Genomic DNA, 11,169 nt, shown 5'->3' with positions numbered 1-11,169 from the left:
ATGGTTTTAACCACAGTGCAAAGCAGCATCCGTATCCGTGTAGACCAAACATGAAGGGAAACCTGACCAATTCCTGTTAGCCACTGTACTAGCCTAGCATAATACCGCCACTTCCTGGACATAAAATTATCACGTTTTAACAAGATACGTCTCACGTTTTAAAAGGATAATTATCACGTTTTAACAAGATACGTATCATGTTTTAACGTCATAGCGTTCAAATTTTTTTTCCCTGCGTGATAGCAATGCGCTTCCGTACTCAGGGTCTGTCGCTTCAGTCAGCGTTAACCAATAGGGAGACGTCTTACATCGCTCGTCCTTAATCCCCGCCCAGAATGTTCATGTAAGCTTCTCCAAAGCAAATAAAGTTGTATAAGCAAGAAAACGAGTTCAACCAAAAAAAAATAGACTCAACCAAAAAAAGAGTTTCAATCAAAAAATTAGTGACTTCAATCAAAAAAAAAAAATCTTTAAATAAATTTTTGTTTTGTAAAAAAATATTTTTATGATTAAAAAGTTTTAAGATGTTTTTTTGTTTGACATGATTTTTTTTTTTGATTGAATAATTGTGAAACAAATCTAACTCCATATTCTTCCAGTGTTCAGTCTGCATCCTTGGGTCCCAACTCACCACACCCTGACAGTTTCAGATTCATAGGTTTCACAGGTTCTTTTTGTTAATGTGTTTTGAAGGGAAGTTCTGAGGGTTTTTTATGCACATTATATTTTGCACATATTTATGTTTCCATCTTATAGCTAAATAATAAATAAATACAAAAAATCAATAAACAAGCAGCAATTTACAAAAAAAATCTAGCTCTAGTGTTTTAAAATTACAAAAACTAAATTGAAAAGGGTTCAGAACACCCATGACTCTGTGACTGTTTTGATAGAGACTTTGTTGTGCCAATTTTTTTAACATGTTCAAAGTCCATGTGGTAGAAATGTGTGTCCCTGAAATTCACAAGGAGATCGAGAACACCTGCAAACATTTCACAAACTACCTCCACAAACTGGGGCAGCATGGTGAAATACAGGCTTTAGGTTCTTCATTTTTCTGCCTCCAACCCATCAACCCCAAGGACAGAATGTTTAAATGTTGCCAGGTGTTTTTGTACAACAGATTGGTTTTTCACTTCACCTGTCAGTGGTCAAAATGTTATGGCATTTTGGTGTCAGTCAGTCTTCATCATAATTTCTCTCTAAACCAATATCACTCTCTCTTCATCCCCTTGCTCCTCCCCTTCTAGGCCTGGTCCTTCCTGAGCCACCTCCCTGTTCTCGAGGTCCATCTAAGTGTGAAGGGCTGGTGGGAGCAGAGCCAGGAGCAGATGCAGCGCCCCCTCCCTGCAGCAGGAACTAACCTGAGAGAAGACAGCAGCTGGTTGGATGTCCACGCTGACCAGGAGTATGTGCTGCAGGTGTCACTGCAACGGGTCAACGTGGGCCAGCAGAGGGTCAGTGTTTGCCAGTAACAGAAAGCTGAGAAGAAAAATGAATAAACACTATCTTTGTGGAGTGTGTTGTTCTCAACCAACAAAGACAGCAAAGTTTACATGATGTTGTTTATGCACATAATTCTTTTGAGAAAAAATATTTGAGCCTATACACTTTTGTTATTTTAGTACAGTAAGTTTAGTTATTGTTTAATTGTACAGATTGATTTGTCGTGTTGTTGTTTTTTTGTTTGTTAGTTGTTTTTAATGCAGCTGCTGCAAATAGCAGCGGCAGTTAGCTGTAACACTTCCAGTGCAGCTTGGAGCACTTCTGCAGGAATATTATAGTACTTCTAGTAAAATAACATTGTACTGAGAAACTGATGGTGGTGTTAAAATTTGGAACCATTAGAATTGAGTCCACTCAGACTGTATTGAGGAGCCCATCATGGCTAGTTGGAACGAACCCACTACCAAATCAGTCGGCTTAAAACATCTCCAATCTTCGACATTTTTTGCTTTCACACTATTAATTAAACCTTTATCACGCCATCAGTTCTGCATTACATAGTTCTTCCAGCAGAAAAAATATGACTTTCATGCTGGAAGAACTCCAGGCTGCACAAGAAGAAGTGCTCCAGGCTACACTGGAAGTGCTACAACTAGCTGCTGAATAGAATTAAATGTAAATAATCATGCTTTTAGAAAGTGTAAAGGTTTATAAACAAGCTTTGAAAAATTTTTAGAGATTTGGTTGTTTAAAATTTTGGTCTTGCCTGAATTCAGAATAGATGTTAGTTCATCAATCATGTCATAAATAAACTGTGTTTCCTCAAAATGAGGTTAGTCAAATAGCTATCTACAACTTTTCCAGAGAACCCCACTTCAAAATGGCTGAACTATCTCTTTAAGAGTCTGAAAAAGATTAACCCATGTGAAAAGTGTAAACTTTACATGTGAGCCATGTGTGTGTGTGTGCTGTTTCAGAGAAAGCAGGACAGTAAGGCCCAGGCTCCCAGGTTCCCTAAAGTGAAGGATGAGGGCTGGTTTCTGGTCCTTGGGGAGCTGGATCGCAGGGAGCTGCTGGCTGTCAAACGGGTTGGATATGTGCGCAGTCACACAGCTGCGTCCGTGGCCTTCTACACACCGGAGAGGACTGGAAAGTAAACAACTACTCTAGCTTTGAGCAAAGTGGTCCAGTTCCACTGAAGGAAAAAAACATTTACATCTTTCACTCTGAGCTTTCTGACCCTGTTTACCTGCAGCCCACAGGAAATTAGAACAATTTATTTATTAAATTTAAGGCCTAGCCTTTCTATTGCTCGCCATCTTTCATGCCAGTTTTAGACTAAGATCATCTTAAAAGAAACAACAGATCTGTTTTGGTCAAACCTTGAAACTATTATTATGCACAATCTCCTGTGATATCTAACATGATCAGTTAGCGGTTGGAATATGAGTTGGGAATGACTTTGAGTTACTAAAACACCAGATTTTTGGCCAATATCTGGAAAATTCACTGAGTTAGAGCAGTTTTTGAGTATGCTAAGGTTGCATAGCTGTGGCAGCTGTCTTGAATTGGGTTGACTCCAAAAGTTAATGAGTTGTCGATGTCATCCCAATAATTACGTTCTGAAAGTTTCCTTAAAATCTTTATGAGATAATTTTCTAACAGAGTTGATTTCAATAGATAATAGCAACATTTTAAACAAACATCTTTAAGTTGGGGATGTCAGCGGTTAAAGCGAATTTGAGGTCACAGGGGTGATAGTTTTGTGTTTGGCAGCAGGTTTAAAAAAAAAATACTAGTTATCTATAGTAGTTTGAAAGTAGCTTCTAATTTATATTAGATAAAGCTCAAACTAGAGGAAATAGTGCATTTATTGTAGTGCTGTCTTTGATGTTCCATTTATCCTAATTCAGTTCTTGATCAAGTGTTAAAACAGTGTTTTAATTTAATTCAGTTTCCTTTTTACAGTACCAGTACACAAAGCAACAGCCTTGTTGCTGTTCATAATACTAAAACAAAATTAACCTCACTATGGTTTAAAAACTAACTACATGTCTCAGTTATAACGTTTTACATTTCAGGACAAAATAAAAACTTAGCTTGTTCACTCTAGGTTTTAAAATGAGGTAAATAGGACCTCAACTAAACAACAACACATGACACATTATGATGTGCTGTTTAGTAACAAAAACAAAGCCAAAATGTTTAAAACTGCCTCCAGTTTCTGACCCAGCAGCTTGTACAACCTCCTTTGGAAGCAAGAAATTTCAGAATTGGTTTTCTGTAGGACTTTATCAGTCTTTCAGTCTCTCGCATGGTTGTGAAGAAATTTTGGTCCAAACTTCTTTCTAATGTTGCTTCAGTTCATTGAGATCTGCAGACATTGGTTTCTGCATAGCTCTCCTAAAGGGACAGTCCAGTCAACTTTAAGTTATGTCAAGTGATGTTCTGTCCAATGTTTATCAAGATTTATTACCACATCAGCTGTGACATCAGTCAAAGAGCACAGAGTTTGGAGAAAGAGGCAGAAGTCTTCATCAAGGCTAGGCTAATAGCTAGCCAAACAAGTGCCAGTTTTTTGTATCTGTTTTCAAATTTGTAAAAGAAGCCTTTCTTGAAATCCACCTACCTGAACACCTTAGCCTGACTCCATCTGTGCAGTTTGTCACTGTTGTCTCAACTGAAAAGCATTGGTCTGAGTACATAAATGCAAATGTGCAGAGCATAGACTGTTATATGCTAATGGTGCCAAGGCTGCTTAAAGTATCAGTCTGATGGACATTAGCAGGAGTATTTTTGATTAGATATGCTAATCAGCCAGATGAAAATCAGGAAAGGAGGACCTAAGGGATCTGGAGGGCTCATGAGGTAAAAGCAGGTTTGATAAACAAGTAAATACAAGACTAAGAACATAATCAGACCTAAAAACCAACAAATAAATTTTGATATTGATTCTGTAATGTACAGGTTGCCAACACAGCGACTTGTCCACAGTTTTTAGGACTGGGTAGGAGGAACCCTGTAAAAATGTTTTCATACTGATGATAATCAGTTCATTAATACATTCGATCAGCAGCTTCTGTCCTGGCTGATGTTGAACCTCTGAAATCATGTGGAAGCAGCCAGGCTGGATGCAGTTTTCACTTGCAGCTTTTCCTTTTTGTTTTTGTTTAAGAAAAACAACGTGGTGGAGTCTGTTGTAGGCTTTTGTAGATGTTAGGTTAGATTTGGATCATTTTAGAACCTGGTAAAGACCAGATCATTTTTATTAGGTCCTGATATGTAAAACCTTAGACTTGGATTTGTTTTTCCACGACTGTAGTTCAATTCTTCCTGCTGTGTTTTCAGTGTTTGCTCACATAATGAGACATTTCAGTCTTTGATTCAAATAGAGTGTTTTCATTGCAGACAGTTGTGTCTTCATTACTTTATAAACTTCCATTCTATAATTTCAGCTCCAGTTATTGGCCTTTTTCAGCACACAGTGAGCATTAGCCCAGTTTAAACATGCATAACCAGCAAACTGTCTGCCCGCAGGTGCATCTACACTCTGTATGTCATGAGTGACAGCTACCTGGGTCTGGACCAACAGTACGACATCCACCTGAATGTAACACCTACCAACATTGCAGCGCAGGTCAACACCAAGGTGGTGGATTCTGTGACTGAGCTGTCCCTCAGCTGAAGACCAGGGACAGAGAGAACCGTGTGTCCTCCTCCAGCAGCAGAAGAGCTCACACACAGAAAGATCTGAAACTCATGTTCAGGATGAAGTTTATGAATTTTATGAAGTTTAATCTGTACAACAGAGGATTAGGGCCAATCAGAAGAAAGGAAAAGGAGGAAGATTTTGTTTTTTGTTTTGTTTCCTAGTTTTGACATCAAAGAAATATTTTCTTTTGAAAAAGAATTGAAATATTTAAAGAAAAAAGTTGCAATGCTCAGAAAAGTCATCCTTTAAGACTTCAACTAGAGGAAGTGAACCTTGATGTAATTCTGAACCTGACTGTATTTCTTTTATTTAGTTTTGTTGTATGTGGGGATTATGGGGCACTTCTACTGGATGAATTACAAAGTAACATGCAATATTTTAGTTGAACCAGACTTAAACACATACACTGAGGGCTAGTTCAAAAAACTGTCTCTAAGCATCTGAATCTTACAAAATTATCTTACATTATTGTTATTCAGTAAAACAAATACTTATGCCGAGATCAGCAGGAATTTTGAAAGCACTTAGAAGTCAACACTTAGTGTATGTGTTAAAGACTCTTATTGTGAAAGATTAAAACAAACTCTGTGAGCTGTTGCAGTGGGAGTAATATACCACACATCGGACTGGTTCATTTAAAATACTGCTTGTTTTTTTGTAGTTAAGCAAGTAAAATTGCAGCCATAAGCCTCAGATGCAATGATAAAAGAAAAGCAACAAACCCAGTTGGATTCAGGAGCACAGCATGGTTCACTCCCTCTGTCTTAAGTCCTGAAAGATTTTTTTTTTTCTCAGCATTGCAAATTTTTTCTGAAAATATTTCCAGTTTAATTTTGACATTTCTTCTAGAAATCTGAAATTTAAGACTAATTTTGTTTTCTGAGTGGCCCTAAGATTCAGTCATAAATTTACAAGCTTCTCTTTTCAAGCATCAATGTACAGCACAGTTTAAGATGTTCTACTCTTCCTCTTACACATGATGTGTCATGACAGAATGTACAGTAAATATCCAGAGAGTTCACACAAGCACAGATAAACTGAATATTTGTCGGCCAGTTGTGTTCTCAGATACTAACTGCAGGTCACCCACTGACAGAATCCATCTACAAGGAGGAGTCATGAGTTGAAGTTTTTATTTGGTTAGAAAATTTCCTTTAACAGTATAAACAGATTAAATGATGAGTTGAATGATTTCTTTGAAGTTAGAGGTGAAATAAAATAAAATGTAAAAATAATGAGTTTTTATTTTCATTTTTTCTTTTAGTTAAACACTATCATAAAACACTTCAGTGGTCCATTTCTCTCATTTAAAATGTTAATCACTTCTTTTTAGAGTTTTTGTGTCAAAATCCTGAAGTGGGGTGATTGTGTGGGCAGAGTTGCCTCCTTGGTTGGTTGCAAAGGTGTGTCAACCAAGACAGCCCAGCAACATACAGAGCTTTGAGGAACTCAGGGTAGATCTCATCTACCCTGAGTTCTGCAGAGCTTATTAACTATCTCAGCGACCTCAGCCCTGGTTATGGGCGGACCTACCCCAAAGTCCCCGGAGTCAATTTTGTCTATGGAAGATGTGTTGGTGGGATTGAGAAGGTCGTTGAAGTATTCCTTCCAATGCTCAATGACATAACAGGTTGAGGTCAACAGCATTCCACCTCCAGGATACACAGTGTTGATAAAGTGGTCCTTTCCCCATTTTAGCCGCCAGATAGTTTGCCAAAATTTTCTTGGAGCTGATCAAGAGTCTCTACCAAGGCCGAACTTCTCCCACATTCGGTGAGAGCTTTACATCGCCTATGTTTTAAACTATTGCTATGTTTTTTAATCATTAACTTTGTTTTAAGTCACTATTAACATAATTATGTCACATCTATGTAATTTATGATGAAAAAACAATTATGGAGGTAAAATATTTGTATGTTTAGGAACATACAAATATTTCCAGTTTAGGAAGCAGAGTTGTAGTCGTACACACCTCTCTGCTGCTTCTCCTCTGTTACCAACCTAAACCCCCATTGAAACAATGTCAGCTAGAACACGGCCCAAATTAAATGAACCAAAAATAAGCTCAAGAAAAATAAACCATAAAAATAAACACAGACTCTATTCAAATTCAGCAATTGGGATGATCTTGTTTATAAAGTTACAACTTCAATGCAAACATCACTTGATAAAACTGCACCTCTGCTAAAGAAGGAGATGAGTCAGAGGAAGCTGGCTACTTGGTTTAATTCAGAATTATGTACTTTAAAATACAAAGATGGAAAGAAAATGGTTCTCCACTAACATGGAAGAATTATATTTAACTTGGAGAGATAGCCTGCTAACATACAAGAAAGCCCTTTGTAAAGCTAAAACTGTATATCATTCATTTTTAATAGAAGAGAACAAGAACATGTTTCTGTTTAGTACTGTAGCTCGACTAATGAAGAGTCCTATCTCTGTTGAACCATATATCCCTATAACTCTAAGTAGTGATATTTTTGTCCTCTATGAATGATCAAAGATAATAGCTTCATGCAAACCATCAACATGTCAGCTGGATCCCATCCCAACTAGACTGTTCAAAGAGGTATTTCTCCTAATTAATATTCCCATTTTGGATCGCGGTTGTGTACCACAGAGCTTTATTGTTGCTGTAATTAAACCTTTACTTAAGAAACCTGATCTTAATTCAGGAAGTCTGGCAAATTATAGACCTACATCCAATATCACATTCATTTCAAAAGTTCTTGAGAAAATACTTGCAAATAAATTGAGTGAATATCGAACAGAAATAATCTGTTTAAGGAGTTTCAGTCAGGGTTTAGAGCTCATAGCACAGAAACAGCACTAGTGAAAGTTACTAATGATATTCTCATGGCCTCAGATAGAGGATTTGTGTCCATACTTGTCCTGTTGGATCTCAGTGCTACATTTGATCACAATATTCTATTACAGAGGCTTGAACATGTTATTGGGATTCTTCATATACCAAAGTTAGTCATAGAGTTCCTTAAGGTTTAGACCAATACTTTTTATATCTGCTTCTATTAGGTAAAGTTATTGGACAGTATGGTTTGAATTTTAATAGTTATGCTGATGATACTCAGTTATTTTTATCCATGAAACCCAACAAATCAGTTATGTAAATAACAAGCATCTTCTGCGGCCCTGTTGGTTCACCTCGTCTTCAGGACGGAGCATTATTGAACACACTAAGCCTACTGCTGTTGGGCCACCTGTCTTAGTCTGGACTGAGCTGTTTTTAATTTTTTTGATTTGGGTTTATTTGTTTGTATGTAAATTGAATGTTTTGTAAGTTTTCTACTTTCTTTTGTGTTTGTGACAGGGCCATAGCCAGCTCTTGCTGTTGGTGGTGGATTCTTCAGGCGGTGGTCCTTCTGGTTTGTGGTGCACTATGTTCTTATTTTATGCTTTTTTGTTCCTACCCTGTTCTCCCTGCAGTCACAGAGTTGAGCCGCCGAACTGTTCGAATTAAATATTGTTTTTGGTAATTGTGCTTCATTTTATCCCGGGTTTGGGTGACAGCATTATGTTACAGTTATCATTTACTATGTTTTGTTTAAAGGTAACTCCTTTATCACCTTAGATACATGTTTCTTTAGTTTTAAGTTTTTAGACGCACCATTGTTTGTCCCTAGGTTGACTGCAGCCCAAGTAGGTGTGTGGGAGGGGCTGGCTCTCATCACTTTCTTCAATGGGTATGGGAGGTCTTGGAGGACATCGGGGCATACCATGTGGAGGGATTTCTTATCTTTGTATTTTGTTTGTTTCTTTAGGTAATTTTTTGAGTAGTTCTGTATTATTTATTTATTTTTAGTTTGCAGACTATTTTGTTAAATAGCAGAGTTTGGAAATTGGAATAATTGCATTTCAGGTTTTTTTGTTCTGAATTTTATTGCTTTGACCTGTCATATGATGGTTGGATCTAATTACCTCCAGCTGTGGTGTTAATTTGTTATAAAATCAGAGTGAAATGAGTGAGGAGGAGGTCGGGTCAAATGTAAAACCATAAGATGTAAAACAATAAATGAGAGGCAAAGAAGTTAAAACTGGCTGAAGAGTCTACTTTAGGTCACCTGTTTTTGACTGTTCAACTGCACTACTTCACAGTGTGTGAGAGTGATTGTGGTTTTAACTTAATTTACATATTTTTGTACAGAAATAACAGATGCAGCAAATAAATATTGTTAAACTGCAGGAAATCGTCTCTAGCCTTATCTGTAACGGGTTTGTGTGCCTTAAAGGTCATTTTAAAGTAGGGCTTTTGCAACATATTTCAATTGTACATTTTCTGCGACACATGTGCCACCACACTATGATCATGTCTAGGCTGGACTATTGTAATTTTCTATGATCTGGGTGTCCTGAGTCTTCAGTTGATGCAAAATGCTGCTGCCAGAGTTCTGATGAGAGTTAGGAGGAGAGATCATATTTCTCCAGTAGTTAGCTTCTCTCCATTGGCTCCCTGTCAAATTCAGAATAGAATTTAAAATCTTACTTCTAACATACATAGCTCTCAACCTCCAAGCTCCATCTTATATTAAGAATCTTATTGTTCTATATTTTCCTAACAGAGCACTTCACTCTCAAACATAAAATTTACTTTTGGTTTCTAGATTTTCTAAAAGCAGAATGGGAGGCAGAGCTTTCAGTTATCAGGCTTCTCTCTTGTGAGACTAACTTCCAGTGAGGCTGACCCTCTGTCTACTTTTAAGACTAGGCTTAAGACTTTTGTTTTTTATAAATCCTATAGTTAGGGTTGGCTTTGCTTCCTAAGCTATCCCTTATTTCTGCTACCTTAGGCTTAGACTGCTAGAGGACAAACTGACCACATTTCCTCACTCTGCTGCTGTCTTTACTTGCTCTACTCTCCATGTTTGTAATTATTTCTATCATTAACATTTGTATATCTTTGTCTTTCTTCCCATATAAACTAAACCTGGACCAATCCTTTTGTCTTTGTCTGTATTTGTTTCCTGTCCTCTCAAACCCTGACCTGTTGAGGCAGATGGCTGCCCATCCTGTCCCTGGTTCTGATGGAGGTTTCTTCCTGTTTAAAGGGAGTTGTTCGTTTCCACTTGTCAATGTGGTGCTACGGATGGAGACTGGAAGATTTAATGCAATCTGCTGACTCTAACTTTTATTACTTGGCATTTTATAATGTATGTGAATGTTTTTGTACACTGGCCTGAGATGACTTTTGTTGTAAGTTGGTGCAACATAAATAAACTAAATTGAATTGAATCAAACCTCTTCTTTAGCTTGATAGCATTCTTCACCTAGGGTGTCCACCACCAAGTTCAAGGATGGCCACCACGAGAAGCACCAATATCCTTGCAGCCACAGTGCAGGGCAGCCGCCTCGACAATGGAGGCGTGGAACATGGCTTACTTGGATTCAATGTCTCCTCCACTAAGATGCAGTTGAGTGAAACTCTGGCTGAGGTGGGAGTTGAAGATCTTTCTGAAGAGTTCTCCTGCCAAGTGTTCCCAACAAACCCTCACTACACGTTTGGGTCTACCAGGTCTGTCCAGCAAATTCCCCCACCATCTGATCTGACTCACAACTAGGTAGTGATCAGCTGACAGCTTCACTCCTCTCTTCATCTGTGTATCCAAAACACATGGCCGCAGATCAGACATGACAACAAAGTCTATCATTGATCTGCGACCTAGGGGTTCCTGGTGCCATGTGCAATTGTGGACAACCTTATGTTCAAAAATGCTATTCTTTATAGACAAACTGTGGTTAGCACAGAAGTAAAAAATAAGGGAATCAAACTTCTGTGAAAGCAAGCTGTCCACTTAAGAAGCAACACTGATTGGCAATCAATTTCACGTGCTGTTGTGCAACTGGAATAGACGACAGGTGGAAATTATTGTCAATTAGCAAGATACACTCAATAACGGAGTAGTTCTGCAGGTGGGGACCACAGACAACTTCTCAGTACCTATGCTTTCTGGCTTCTGGCACTTTTGAATGTTGGTGGTGCTTTCACACTCGGTAGC

At 37.9% G+C, this 11,169-nt stretch overlaps 1 protein-coding gene across 2 annotated transcripts in view; it reads left to right on the top strand.

The window, feature by feature from the left end:
• Positions 1-6,393, top strand: part of ascc3 (activating signal cointegrator 1 complex subunit 3) — a 297,685-nt gene extending 291,292 nt beyond the window's left edge. The window contains exons 41-43 of one of the 2 annotated variants that reach the window (XM_037980369.1): positions 1,251-1,457; positions 2,424-2,599; positions 4,984-6,393. In XM_037980369.1, coding sequence (XP_037836297.1) covers positions 1,251-1,457; positions 2,424-2,599; positions 4,984-5,131 — 531 coding nt within the window. In that variant the 3' untranslated portion in view covers positions 5,132-6,393. The remainder of the gene's footprint in view (positions 1-1,250; positions 1,458-2,423; positions 2,600-4,983) is intronic. The other variant, XM_017414246.3, reaches the window with a different exon arrangement.
• The last annotated feature ends 4,776 nt before the right edge of the window (positions 6,394-11,169 follow it).

This window comes from Kryptolebias marmoratus, linkage group LG16 (genome assembly GCF_001649575.2).
Source record: "Kryptolebias marmoratus isolate JLee-2015 linkage group LG16, ASM164957v2, whole genome shotgun sequence".
NCBI lineage: Eukaryota > Metazoa > Chordata > Actinopteri > Cyprinodontiformes > Rivulidae > Kryptolebias > Kryptolebias marmoratus.
The sequence above is the reverse complement of the archived record's forward strand: the minus strand, read 5'-3'. Positions and strand labels throughout refer to the sequence as shown.